Source organism: Megachile rotundata, chromosome 4 (genome assembly GCF_050947335.1).
Source record: "Megachile rotundata isolate GNS110a chromosome 4, iyMegRotu1, whole genome shotgun sequence".
Taxonomy (NCBI): Eukaryota; Metazoa; Arthropoda; class Insecta; order Hymenoptera; family Megachilidae; genus Megachile; species Megachile rotundata.
Genome location: NC_134986.1, coordinates 9,757,801 through 9,771,225, shown reverse-complemented (window position 1 = coordinate 9,771,225; position 13,425 = coordinate 9,757,801). Strand labels below are relative to the sequence as shown.

The 13,425-nt window shown below is 33.8% G+C and overlaps 4 protein-coding genes and 1 long non-coding RNA gene across 15 annotated transcripts in view; 2 read left to right on the top strand and 3 right to left on the bottom strand.

Annotated features, from left to right (window-relative positions):
• Window positions 1-32: 32 nt before the first annotated feature.
• On the top strand, window positions 33-1,980 carry rnh1 (ribonuclease H1). 5 transcript variants are annotated; one of them, XM_012281489.2, is made up of 7 exons: window positions 33-268; window positions 652-717; window positions 803-949; window positions 1,013-1,130; window positions 1,222-1,352; window positions 1,431-1,695; window positions 1,766-1,980. In XM_012281489.2, exons 2-7 carry the CDS (start codon window positions 665-667, stop codon window positions 1,844-1,846), a joined length of 795 nt encoding a protein of 264 aa, XP_012136879.1. In that variant the 5' UTR covers window positions 33-268; window positions 652-664; the 3' UTR covers window positions 1,847-1,980. The 5 variants fall into 5 exon arrangements, with proteins under 5 accessions (XP_012136879.1, XP_012136878.1, XP_012136877.2 ...); XM_012281488.2 differs by having other exon boundaries at window positions 33-305; XM_012281487.2 differs by having other exon boundaries at window positions 33-465.
• Window positions 1,930-2,901, bottom strand: LOC100882834 (uncharacterized). The gene is made up of 2 exons (XM_003701590.3): window positions 2,456-2,901; window positions 1,930-2,201 (listed from the first exon to the last, which is right to left on the bottom strand). The coding sequence occupies exons 1-2, from the start codon at window positions 2,536-2,538 to the stop codon at window positions 2,063-2,065; spliced, it is 222 nt and encodes a 73-aa protein (XP_003701638.2). The 5' UTR covers window positions 2,539-2,901; the 3' UTR covers window positions 1,930-2,062.
• Window positions 2,902-4,756: 1,855 nt separating this feature from the next.
• LOC105662025 (uncharacterized) lies at window positions 4,757-6,106 on the bottom strand. The gene is made up of 2 exons (XM_012281493.2): window positions 5,906-6,106; window positions 4,757-5,802 (listed from the first exon to the last, which is right to left on the bottom strand). The coding sequence occupies exons 1-2, from the start codon at window positions 5,949-5,951 to the stop codon at window positions 4,814-4,816; spliced, it is 1,035 nt and encodes a 344-aa protein (XP_012136883.2). The 5' UTR covers window positions 5,952-6,106; the 3' UTR covers window positions 4,757-4,813.
• A 23-nt stretch (window positions 6,107-6,129) lies between these two features.
• Window positions 6,130-6,936, top strand: LOC143264370 (uncharacterized). Its single transcript, XR_013038089.1, has 2 exons — window positions 6,130-6,248; window positions 6,333-6,936. It is a non-coding gene; the product is annotated as an uncharacterized LOC143264370 (long non-coding RNA).
• LOC100882946 (uncharacterized) overlaps window positions 6,460-13,425 on the bottom strand; it is a 44,397-nt gene continuing 37,431 nt past the window's right edge. For 4 of the 7 annotated variants that reach the window (XM_076531232.1, XM_076531233.1, XM_076531231.1 and 1 more), the window contains 7 exons: window positions 11,267-11,759; window positions 9,893-10,374; window positions 8,898-9,091; window positions 8,439-8,749; window positions 8,305-8,361; window positions 7,949-8,128; window positions 6,460-7,844 (listed from right to left, as the gene is read on the bottom strand). In XM_076531232.1, coding sequence (XP_076387347.1) covers window positions 7,803-7,844; window positions 7,949-8,128; window positions 8,305-8,361; window positions 8,439-8,749; window positions 8,898-9,091; window positions 9,893-10,374; window positions 11,267-11,759 — 1,759 coding nt within the window. In that variant the 3' untranslated portion in view covers window positions 6,460-7,802. The remainder of the gene's footprint in view (window positions 7,845-7,948; window positions 8,129-8,304; window positions 8,362-8,438; window positions 8,750-8,897; window positions 9,092-9,892; window positions 10,375-11,266; window positions 11,760-13,425) is intronic. The other 3 variants (XM_012281496.2, XM_012281497.2, XM_076531235.1) reach the window with 3 other exon arrangements.

The window sequence follows — 13,425 nt, the reverse complement described above, 5'->3', positions numbered from 1 at the left end:
GTGTTTCAAATGGGTGTAGTTCACCCTGTTCGCCGGAGAGATGGCGCTAGTTCTGCAATTTTAGACCGATTTTCATTAATATTGCTTTTTTTCATTTAATAAACAATTAATGCAGAAATAAAACAATCAGTACTCCAATCTAAGTGCATAAGTCATTTCTAGAATCTCAATAGCCTAATGAAACTGTTAAAAATAATTTTTGGGGACAATGGCTTTTCAAAGTTTGTGACACAATCACGGTTACATTATAGCTGTAGTATACTCTCTCGTACGAATAACAATAACATACCAAAAATATATTAATAGTTCGTAATTTTATGTAAATTATTCCCTACTTCTTGTAATAGTAACTAAGACGACAAATTAAAATTCATCGCGAGTTTATATTTTGTGTTTATCTTGTAATATTACATTTGAACTTTTGTGTTTATGTCAAGCATACGGTTTGAAAAAAATTGAAATTTGGTACTGTATAACAGTTTCTTAGGTATAAATATTTTTAAAAATTAAAACTATAACAAAATATTTATCATCTTATAAGTATTTATAAAAGTTTTTACTTCTGAAAATTTTATGTTATGAAAAACTTTGCTATAAATTGTGGTAAAAACAGATAATAATGAGGGTAAATCAAATATATTTTTTTCATAGCATATTGAAAAACATGGTTTATTACGCTGTTGCCAAAGGCAGGAATACTGGAATCTATAGCACCTGGTATTAGTTTAAATTTTCAATGAATTATTATTATTTCTTTGAAAGATATTTCACAAAAACTTTATTTGTATTTTTGTCAAACAAGGGATGAATGTCAAAAACAAGTAACTCGTTTCTCTGGACCAATATTCAAAAAATTTACCACAAAAGCTGCAGCTGAAGAATTCATTCTAAAAAATTCTGAATCAAATCAGACACCTAATAAGAATTCAGCATCTGTACTTACTAAAAGGTATATTAAAATGTAACATAATAATCAAAAGGTATATATATTTTAATATAATGGTGCTATTAGATTACGAGCACAAAAGACCAAACTATTAGAAGGTACTAGTCAGGAATCAAGTTCAACAAAGAGTGAGGCACCAAAAAGGAAAACAATGGCATTACCTACCTGTGAGAGTCCTATGAAAGTGAGTATCTTGAGATATAAATGTGTGTTTAATAATTACATAGTTATAATTTGTTTTATTAATTTGATTCAATATACCTTTTACTCTTTAGAGAACACGGGGAGAATATATTATAGACAGCAATGGTTATGTGAATGTATATACTGATGGTGCATGTAGTTCAAATGGTCGTAAAAATGCAAAAGCAGGAATAGGTGTTTGGTTTGGTGATGACCATCCTTTGTATGTTCCATCCCACTTATTATTCATAATCAACTTTTAATATGATACTGGAATCTTATACAAAACTATTAATTATAGAAATGTATCAAGACCAGTTGTTGGAAGAGCAACTAATAATATGGCAGAAATTCAGGCTGTAACTGTAGCAGCCCAACAAGCAGCAAAAGCAGGCATCAAGAACTTAAAAATTAATACAGATTCACAGTTTCTTATTTCTTGCATAACAAGTTGGATGCCAAAATGGAAAAGGAATGGATGGAAGACTTCTAATAATGAACCTGTCATAAATAAAACTGAGCTGTTAGAAATGGAAAAGGCACTTAACAGCTTAGATGTAACATGGGTAAGAGAAATTCATCACTATAGAAAATAATGTCCAATAGTTCAAAATATAATGGTGCTTTTTATTTTAGAACCATGTTAATGGTCATGTTGGAATTTATGGTAATGAAATGGCTGACCAATTAGCAAGAGCAGGCTGTGAAGACTATTAAAAATATTTTTATATATAATGTAAAATATTAACTACTGAGTGCAGTTTGATATAGGGAAAGAATTAAGAATTATTTATTAAGACTTTGTACATGTCAGCTATATTCATATATTATAAATATGTTCTAAACAAAAATTATTTTATTACATTACAATTTGATCTGTTCCATTAAATAATAACAAATACAAATATAAAAATGGTTGAGTATTTTTGCATGCTAAGTTGTAGTTGATGTTTCCACTACATCTTCAGCATTACTACTAGTTTGTTTCTCAGCTGACTGTGGACATATTTGCTTCAAAAGAATGTAAATATCCTCTGGTGATACTTGAAGTGTTAAAAGTTCCAATATGATGCTGAAAATATAATTATGTGTTTCTAATAACTGTTTATGTATCATCAAAATTTGTTATCTCTCATCATTTCAATATATTGTGTTAATTTTTTAAGTGAATTTATAAATTCAAAATGTAAGTTCAATAAATGTCAATACATTGAAAAATAATAATTTGGTCTTCGTATTTATTATCATCAAATGTCAAAACATTGGTATGTGAGGTTATGTTATTAAAGTTTTTAAAAACAATAAGAGGTTATGTATATTTTTTACCGATAAACGCCTGGAATTGCTGAAATTCCTGCTAATTCTGCTAGTGCTATTAATTCAACTTGATCAGCTTGAGGAAATGTCATTTTTTCTTATATTCATAAGCATTAAACAATACAAAGTTTATTTTACCGCGCTTGTCACTGAATTTATGTTCAAAAGGATGTATAGTGTCAAATGATAGTTCTATGTTACGTTTGTGTTAACATTTCGAAAATAATAATTAAAGTACACTGTTTTTGTCATTATATAATTAACTACGTATTAACTATAAAATAATCAAAAGAAGTAATGTGAAATTTTGAGTATGTCTGGTGAATAGCGTAGTTCGAGAAGATTTAAAATTCAACATGTAATTTAATGCGTCGATAAAATTATTCTTCTAACCCCTAAAAGTATGAAACAATTATCAACTAAAGTCTATAATACATTAAACTAGGTCTGTTTGATTGTAAATTTCACGCTAAAGCAAAAATAGTCAACCGTATCATCCGGTTGAACTGGTTGAGTGGTGCAAGAGTAAAACGTGAACAAAAAAGTGGAAAAGTCAAGTACATAAGTGCGAGCAAATTCAATTTTGCATTAAAGTCTACGGGGATATGGCTTTTCGATGATTATTCCTCCATGGCATGCGCCCGCGGCGCGCAGGAGGCATATACACGATAATGAGTATGCAAAATCGTTAATTACTTACTTCCTAAGCACAGTCTATGAACTTTTATGATTAAAGAATGTTCAACAATGCATTATTTACATGGTTCGATCATAAAAGTTAATGAATAATGTTCGGGTAACGAGTAATTAATTATTTTGTGTCAGCATTCCGATACGTACATCATTCGCCTGTGTCAATTCTACTGTGCATACAAAGTGCAATATTTCGGCACTTTGACGACGCAGTATGGTCCCTGAGGCATTTAGAAACAAATTTCTATTAGGGTTTGATGCGTTTTGATGTCTAATAAAGCCAGAAAATCAATTTTTGTCGAATTCGGTCCAAAACGGTACAGGTGGCGCCATCTAGCGGCGAGCGGCGGAACTACGAAAAACTAAAATTTCGTTTTTCTCGAAAACTAGCGAATTTTAAGTACTTCTGAGGGTCAGAAATTGTTCTGTGACCTCTCTAGAATCTATATATTGCCACAAGAACCTCCTCAGAGCGCTAGAAAAGAAAATAGAAAAATAGGTCAAAACATGGACTAAAAAATTGGCGTCCATCTAGCGGTGAAAGTTGGAACTACAAAAATATAAAAATGTGATTTTCTCGAAAATTAACGAACTTTGAGTACTTCTAAGGCTCCGGAAGTGTTATGTGATCGCATTAGAAGCAAAACAATGCAATTAAAGCTTCCTAAAGGCTTTAATAAAGAAAATAAAAAAAATGTCATTTTATGGAGAAAATTTGTGGCGCCATCTAGCGGCGAAACTGTGAACTAAACTGAAAAAACGTATGCCCGAACACGCGTTAAGGGGTCAAATAAAAATTGATTTTGTGGGCTTAATAGGCAAAAAAATGCATAACTTATTCAACAAAAATTGCTTCAGAATGTTTAAAGAAGCAAACTACATCGTCAAAGTTGCGAAATATTACTTTTTATATTTTTCCTTAACGCGTGTTAGCACATACGTTTTTCATTTTAGTTCACAGTTTCGCCGCTAGATGGCGCAACAAATTTTCACCATAAAATGACATTTTTTTTATTTTCTTTAATAATGGTCCTAGCGGGCTATAATTAGATTCGTTCGATTCCGTAGGCGACAAGGAACAATTTGTATATCTCAGAATTTCGAAAAAGTGCCTAGTTTTCGAGAGAATCGAGATTTTCTATTTTTGTAGTTCCAACTTTCGCCGCTAGATGGACGGCAATTTTTCAGTCCATGAAATGGGCTATTTCTCTATTTTCTTTAATAATGGTCCTAGCGGGCTATAATTAGATTCGTTCGATTCCGTAGGCGACAAGGAACATTTTGTATATCTCAGAATTTCGGAAAAGTGCCTAGTTTTCGAGAAAATCGAAATTTTCGTTTTTCGTAGTTCCGCCGCTCGCCGCTAGATGGCGCCACCTGTACCGTTTTGAACCAAATTCGACAAAAATTGATTTTCTGGCTTTATTAAGCATCAAAACGCATCAAACCCTAATAGAAATTTGTTTCTAAATGCCTCAGGAACCATATTACGTCGTCAAAGTGCCGAAATATTCATTTTTTTATTTTCCTTATATGCGTGTTCGGACCCTCATCTTTTAGGTTTAGTTCACCCGTTTCGCCGCTAGATGGACGCTCGCTCAATAAAGATAAATCAAATAATTTAAAAAGTTAATTTATTATTCATAAACTTAAAAAGATTACAAAATAAATAATTTAGGTTGGAGTTGCAGGGGTAATAAATATTGCAGGAGGTATTATACATCTCTTTGATTTAACTAAATTGGATTCTTCGTTACTTGTACCATTGGTGTTAATTAATACGTTATTAATGTTAAAAGTGTTACTATTCCAATCAATGGAATTTATTAAATTATTATTATTGAAATCGTTTAGCTTCTTAAAGATTTCCATGCTAAGCATTTCAATATCGCACGACGCGTTAGATTCACTGGATACACTGTCTTCCGTGTCACCGGTAATAAATATTTTATCACTTATCCAATGTTTGTTAAACTTTCGACAAGGAAAATTTGTTAATTTTTTTATACATTTTTCTGACCAACTTGATGGAGGCTGATAAGTTGTACCGTAATTTTCATTAGATTGTTCCAAAATTGTTTCTAATTTTGTTTGACAACATTTGCTTGAAACATCGACTGACGTATCATCGGAGGGCAAAGTGACGTCTACACTTTCCGATGAATAAGAATGATTACTTTCTGATAATTTACTTTCTGAATCATTGTTATTTATTTTAACATTATTGTTAGGTTCACTAACTGAACAAGCTGTATTTGGTTCTTTCATGTATTTCCCTAAAATTTCATGAAACATACGCTTTAATACAATCTTCAATGGAACATTTTTATCCGCTTCACAATCTTCTTTTATCGAATTTTGAAAATTGTCTAAATTCTGTACTGGGTCAGGATCCTTGTCGTTAATAATTTTCCCGCAGGGTTTTGACGGAGGCAAAGCAAGAAAACTTGTGGTATCATTATCTTCCAACAGATTTGAGCAACTCTTATATATTTCTACGTCACTGACATCGGATATATCAGATTCTGTTATATTATTGTTCCACGAAAAAGAAAATTCGTTTGTATCATAAAAAATCTCATCGAACGATTTTGATAAAATTTCTTCATTACTCGATAAAAGTATTGCATCATTCAAACACTCCTTCAATCGTGAGTCTTCCGCTAAACAAAACAATTTCAGAAATAAAATTTTATGAGTTCCAATAATCTTTTGAACTTTATTTAATACAACCTATTTTTATTAAAAAAAGAAAATGTCACTCACAACTAAGCGTTGATTTTAAGTAACTGGAATCATTAATTTCCTCCATATTTTTCCAGTATAAAACAAATTTCCTGCTGAGGAGATGTCAAGTTAAATGATTACCTTTGAACGTCCTTCAAGGATTGTTATTGTGTTCAAAGGACAAATTTGTAACCGGACGTACGCATGCGCAGTAGGTCTGATACCAGATGTATTAGTACATGTGCGTTAAACATTATACATATATACTTTACCGTTACAATTAATTCTACTAATAAATTCCATTCTATTTAATCGGTATGTTTAAATAAAAAGTTAACTTGTGAATTTTATTTCTTATCCTCACACCATACGGATTCAATTGGTCAGAAAAACGTGATCACTGAGCCTTTTATAGATCTAAATAAGTTACATGTATACTGAAAGTTCCATTCATATATTGTTTTAGATTGGTACCAAATAACGATCAGCGTATGTAACAGGTCATTCCAGGTTAAGGGGTTAAAAGCAAATGGACGCTTGACAAGATGGTAATATATTATAGTGGTTATAGAAACAATGAGAATTCATTAAAATACGATTAAAAACTTTATTTTGGTTTGCTTCATAATTGGGAAAAATATATATAATGTTGCGTGTACCTGTAGGAACTTTGGACTACAGATTATGTCTGGGACAATTGTCGTTTAGGTAACATGCTAAATTTAAAAGAAACGAAAAATAAGAAGAATTGAACCTAGAACGTGTCGAATACGTTACCAACGAACAACTTGCGAACGAAGAAGAAAAGAAGTACCTTAAATCTATACTAAGACTAACGTTTCATTAAATCTAAATTTATACGTTGGTAACAAATGTGGTATAAAATATGGTATTCAGTAATGTAATTTACGTGCTTCCGTAAAATGAACAGAATGGCAGAAAACATTGATGAAGACTGAATATCCGTGTGTATCTCGCATTCTGATCATCAATTGCGATTTCGTTTTATCATAACGAATCGACTTCAATTATAAAAAAAAGAAGAAAGAAAAATAGAACGATACGAAAATGATAGGATTATAAAAACACTCAAATAATATACAACTTAGATTTGTTTAACATACAAAGCTGACCATGAAGTAAATTTTATGCATGGCACACGGTTAACCAACTTTTTAAAAATCTGACGCTGAAGAACCCTGCTAGCATGTATAAAATTATTTACAGCATCACGAGAGATACAGTTTTGTGCTTCGTTCTTCGTTATAAGCGCACGTACCAGATATTTCTGGTTTGTTCCATTTTTTATTTCTGTTTGGAAAAAGTTGGGAATTCTCGACTAGCGTACATTGTACGACATGCATTATTTAAAATCTAAAAAAAGGTATCTGATACACGAAGTTGTTACGAATGTTTATACCCAACATTAATTCCTATTACAGTAGGAATTTGTCGAACAGTTTGTCCTTTGGAAGATACACGTTAAATGCGTAATTTCAGCAGGGTTAATACTCTCTATCTGTCTCATGAGGACTCTCGATCGTTTGTCTCGTAACGAATAAAAGCAACGCGATGATATTACAGTTAAAGCAACGATCGTCTCGAATTTGAATTCTAATATTTTTCTCATCGAAGTGTCTGAAGTCTCATGTTGTCATTCATCTCGTAAATACTCGTTCTTATGAAAAAGCGCTATGAAACTTGACGCTTCTTCTTTTACCAAATAAAACTTATTCTTTACAGATCAAACATATTTGTAGAGGTCCTTAAAAATATACACTTCTCTCTTAATGTTTCTCCTCTCATTCTTATCGTACTCAATACGCATTATATTCTTGGCCATTCTTTTTTTTTTGACTAGATTCATTCTTAGTTGAATAGGTATTTAACCTAATACACCAGGAGTACGAGGTTTAGCTTAATACGTTCTGGTTCTTTAGCCGGAACATACTTCCGAGTGCTCGTCCCAAGCGGCAACCTGAAATATATGTTTCTTTAAGTAACGATGTATAACTAATTGATTAATATATTCAATAACATTTATTTGTTAAGAATATAAACTAAAAAATTTAACATCTTTACTTGGCATTCACGGCTGCAATACCACTGATGACCACAACCTGCACACACAAACTGCGCTACACGTTCGTGACAACCTTGACATCGTGGTGGACTATCCCTATCCTCTCTGGCGTCTCTACCACCTGATGAAATGCGAGTTTCTCGATCTTCGATCACTGCTGATTCTTCTTCAACATCCTCCTATAAAATAACAAAGTTAATGTTTGCACGAATATTAGTACCTCATCAATGATAGTCTATCGCAATGTTCAAACTTCTATGGACTCAGATGTACTTTGTAAAACTTTGGAACATAAAAGTCGCCCATAAAAGTTTGTGAGAAAAATCTGCTACGTGTTATAAGTAACACGGCTTACCACATGAGATTGAACTGGAGTATTAATGACCGGTGTTATTGTTATTTCAGTTCGAGCCTACAAAATGGTCAATATTAGTACTATCAACGCAAAATATTAATATAATATAGGAATACTATAGGCGACTAAAATACCTTGGAAGAAGATAGGAGGTCACTAATGGAAACCGGATTAGAGCCTTGATATGTCTGCAAAAGGTGCTGGGTTGCCGCACTTTGTTGTGGCATGGTCGCGGCTGTTGGTGCATTCCTTTCTCTTTCAGGTGCGGTGAGTAATCTAGCTAAAGTAGGTGAAAAAGTAGTGGGTCTTGGAGATTGTGATTTCGTGAGAATTCCATGAAGCAACGAACCACTCTGTTGAGGTAGAGTATTTTGAGGTGCCGGTGACGGCGCAACGGGATGAAGCGTCACATCCGGATAATTTTGAGGAGTTTTTACAGGCTCACCTAACACATTCAGACATTTCATATATTAATAATCGTCGCTTTACTATAACTGACTGTATCATCAAATTATTTATATTTGCATCAAAAAGCTAACGCTTATTTTAAGTTTCAGAATAGAATTCGTTTGCATTAATTTAATTCTGAGTACCTTGTTGCTGGCTAAATTTGGCGAACTGCACAAGCACGTCCTTGAAGCTTACGGAATTGTTAGGATCGACCGTGTTCGAGTTACTTTTACAAGAGTCCGTGCTAGATGGCCTTGAGTCAACGCTGTGCCCAGTTTCTACCATAGCTCCACCAGCTCCGAGGCCAACGTTCACAGAATTTCTCATTCTCCTACCCCTGGATTATTCAAATTCATACAATTAATTTTTAGAAATTTATAATGTACAAATAATAAACATCTTGAACAAACTAATTTAACAAAACTTAAAAATAAACATGAAGAAAATATACATGAACATATATCATATTTAATCTTGATTGTCTAAATTTAGTTTTTATATGAGTTGATTCAATTCATTTGTTTAATATAGTCAATACATAATATATTCATTTAGAATAAATTAGAAGCGACTGCAAGTACTGGAAGTAGGAAATGACAAAGCTGTTTGGTGTATTAACCTGTTGAATATAATGCAGTCAAGAGATATTTATCCGTGAATTGTTTCTCAAGTAGACGTCTGCCAGATAAGAAAAACATTTTACAGCGTATACAAACATAAGTCCCATGAGATATAATCTAATGAAACGCAAGTTTCTTAAAACAATTAAGATCGAATGACAATGAACAGATTATATATAAGCAGCAATAAATAAATTAGTGAATCTTATTTATTTCTATTAAATATTAATATCAAAATAAAAATTGACTTCATCTGGAAATGTTTGAAATCTCCAACCAAAAAGAGTTATAAATACTATACACGTCAGAGTTGGTAGCAACTGATAATTTATGATTACTTTTGTAACCGACTATTAAAAGTAATCTATGGTAATCATAATCGTTCATCAATTAATCGTTCTTAGATATACGTTCATGGGAACTTTCTTCATTGTTTTCACGTCTCTAGTACATTGTTGATGCGGGTTGTAGATGTTATGAAACAGCTTGTATTTACTGATAGTGTCATCAGTAATTACCTGCGTGGTACCGCTTCAGGATGCCTAAGTCTATAATCAGCGATGATGGATCTAACATCGACGATGGCACCTTGACGACCTTCGCCAATTTGTCTGTTTTCTGGGCTAAGCGCTTCCACCTGTTTCCGGCCATTTTCACCTCCTTGCTTGGGAGGTGTTGACTGACGTTGCGATGCTTGCTTCGTGTTCTTCTCTTTCTTAAATGCTGGCGAATCTTGCGAACTATCTTCGGGTAAATCGTCTTTCGACCCAAAACTTATTTTTTCTTTGGACAGAGGTGTCGTGTTACCGCTGCTTTCCCATTCTGGGCCAAGTGCTAAGCTCGCTGGTGGTAGAGTGTCCGCTAATTGCCCGTTGCCCTCCATGAATCCCATCACTTGCCTTCTTCTCTCGATTCTCAGGTACGCTTCCTCCTTCAGCTTTCTCATGCTCAGGATCTCGTTCCATTCCATTTCTTTGGCACGCGCTAATTCGTCCAGGGCCTGTTGATGAAGAACAATAAATAAATACCAGCTTTACTTCAATTCAGTTTTTATTTCAAATATTTTAAAACTTAACATCTACGGAGCAAAATCCATAATTTAATATAACCCCCTACATTTTTATATTCACGTATGTTCATATCTCCCAACTCAGTTTATTTAATATTAATATTCGTACCATATGAAATTTAATTAGGTTCAAACTTTGCACACATTTTTTATATATTCTTTCATGTATTATTGAGCCAACAGTGATTCATATAGTACGTCTAGTAATTATATTCTAAAAATTATGTTTCATTTTTTAATATTCCACGAATTTAGTTCTGTCTAAAAATAAAAACTCCAGCTAATCGTCATTTGACCTCTGACGCATTCCTCCTCCCATATTCTAAACCAACCAATCTCTTTGACCTGATGCTTCATGGCTAAGAAATTTCGTTAGATATACAGAGTGTGTATTTTGACCCGCTGCAGTATCTCATAATAAAATGATGTACCCTTGAACCTCTACTGAATAAATTATTTAATAAATTGTTTCACGTATTTTTAATGTTTAAGGTATAAAATTTGGGGTACATTTAATATTTTGTTTGACTTTGAAGTTCAAGGACGACTCAAGGACAGAACCATGACTATAAGAATACTATTCATTAGACTCTACTATACTAGTCTATTATAATTCTAATAGTGATTGTACTGTTTGTGATATACAGATCAAATATCTGTTGCTTTAGTTTATTTATTGAAAAATATGAAAATATTGGAAGTTCATGTAGTTGTTAACATAATTGTTATTCGTGTCTGTACCGAGAGAACATCTGAGTAATTGTGAATTCTCACAGTACTTTGTATTTGCAAAACTTTAAAGTTGCATATTGTCGAGGTTTACCTGCACTTCCGCTCGCAGTTGGTCGGCCCTCGCGGCAAGTTCATCGGTGGTAACTTTTTCGCAGCCGACCAAAGACGAGATGTACTGTTCCCTCTGTTCGAGACAGAACTTCTTCGGCGTGGAATTGCCGTTCGACGACAACTGTCCATCCGTGGACTTCCGTTTCCTGCCACCGCCGCCACCTTCCGTTTCCGATTTCGCGCAGCGCGACGCCACCGGTTTCTGTTGTGCCGTGTCCGCGGACGAGCGGCTCTTGGCGGTCACTTCCGGTTCCGAGTCGCACTGAGGTTCCTTCTTTATCGACGAGGATCGAAGACACTCGACCGTCGCCGGAGCCGCGGCGGTCTCCTCCGGAAGTGCGGCTCCGTTCTGCTGGTTCTGGGGAACTTTCGGCGAGGCCCTCGACGTTGTGTCGTCTTCCCTCGTCTTCTCGGCCGAATCCACCTTCTTCCCGTTTCCAGCGGCACCTTCCATCGCGTGCATCTTGTTCAAACTGCAAGCAAACATTTTCCCCCTCTGGTGAATAAGCATTTCCTGTGACCTTCGGATATTTCATGTCGTTGTCCTTGTGCCACTCCGGCACAACGCTTATTTAATATTGCAATACGTCGCATTCAGTCTCCTTTGATCATTCAATGACATTGATAATTAATAGAAGAAAAGTGTACACAAAAAATTCTCAGAGAATTATGTTGAAGAACGTTCGTAACTGTTTCTGGAATATTTTCTTCCCAACTATATAGTTGGGATAGTTTGAATATATATGTTACGTCAGTGGTTACCGAGTTATTTGATCTTTTGACATTTCCAGCACCTGATATTTTTACTGTGAAGGTGAAACGTGTTTATTGTGTGGAGACGTATATTACATCTCTAGTTCCTATAATACATCTCTTTACAACCATACAACTAAATCCCTAGATTTCATGTTACATATGTACCATATGTACCTATATGTATATGTAACTGTAGATTTATTCTACGTATCTATATCTCTAGATCCTTACTTTTATGTTCCTAAATTCCTACATCTCTACATATGTTCAAATTCCAATATCACTCCTGGTATATTTTCTAGTACCTTAATACACAAACTGAAATTTAAAAATTTCCAGATTCAAATATCAGCCAATCCAAATGTCCCTAGATCCAAAACCCTCATTCCCACCCCAATATCTCCAAATTCCAATACATTTAAATATCTCTATATCTCAGTGTTTCCAAAGTGAAATATCCTTAGATCCAAAAACCTCATTCCTACCTCAATATCTCCAGATCCCAATACATTCAAACACCTCTATATCTCAGTACTTCCAAAGTAAAATATCCCTAGTTGAAGTAATATCGAGAATAGTGTGTATTCCAGTTTGCTGGAAGATTAGTCAGAAAGGAAACATTCGCTTTCCAACAGTGACATTGATGAACCGATAAAGTGTTTGTTCGCGAAGTTTGCTCTGACCTTGCTTAGAAAAATAGTTGTCATCGTGTTCAAGGGCGTATAATGAAAGAAAAATAAAAAAGAATATGATAAGTGTATGTGTGTGTATTGTCGTCTTCATGGCGTCACGAGTGGAAATCTTTATGTCGCCGGGCGTCTGAAGCCACGGTGTAATTAGACGTGTTGCATAAAGGACTCTTAATTAAGTGCGACGAATACGACTCGCATTGCGCAATGGGAGTAAAAAATTGAAATTTTTTTTAAAAATATGACGAATTATGTACACGTGTAAAACAATATATTTAACATAAAATTCTTCCTATTAATTTTCTTTGAAAATTATTGAAATTATCTAGTATACGATATTAAGATATTTATATCTTATTTTCGGATTTTTGTATTTACTATTGAACACGAGATTAGATATTTGTGTTTTGATGTTGAATTATTTTTCTATTGCATCAATTGTATCGATACGTCATTAAAATAAAAAAGTTGTAAACATAAGGCGATCGTGAGACCTTGACATTAGTAGTCACGTAATCATGTTGCTTCGAGAATAATATTGATAGAAACCTCCTTTGCATTTATACTACGCGCAGCAGGTGTAATTTCAATTATTACGTTCATACTTTCACTCTGATTATTATGTTATTATTGCCTAATCATTATTGGTACTACTTGTTACAATTTTATTTTAAGTAAAGCGCCAATTTGTACC

Coding starts and splice junctions, on each gene's coding strand:
- rnh1 (XM_076531239.1), top strand. CDS start 620: ATGAGGGTAAATCAAATATATTTTTTTCATAGCATATTGAAAAACATG. Junction 718..802: donor ACTGGAATCTATAGCACCTG/GTATTAGTTTAA, acceptor TTGTCAAACAAG/GGATGAATGTCAAAAACAAG. Junction 1,696..1,765: donor ACAGCTTAGATGTAACATGG/GTAAGAGAAATT, acceptor TTTTTATTTTAG/AACCATGTTAATGGTCATGT.
- LOC100882834 (XM_003701590.3), bottom strand. CDS start 2,538: ATGACATTTCCTCAAGCTGATCAAGTTGAATTAATAGCACTAGCAGAA. Junction 2,202..2,455: donor GCAATTCCAGGCGTTTATCG/GTAAAAAATATA, acceptor TTATATTTTCAG/CATCATATTGGAACTTTTAA.
- LOC105662025 (XM_012281493.2), bottom strand. CDS start 5,951: ATGGAGGAAATTAATGATTCCAGTTACTTAAAATCAACGCTTAGTT. Junction 5,803..5,905: donor CTTAAAATCAACGCTTAGTT/GTGAGTGACATT, acceptor TGTTTTGTTTAG/CGGAAGACTCACGATTGAAG.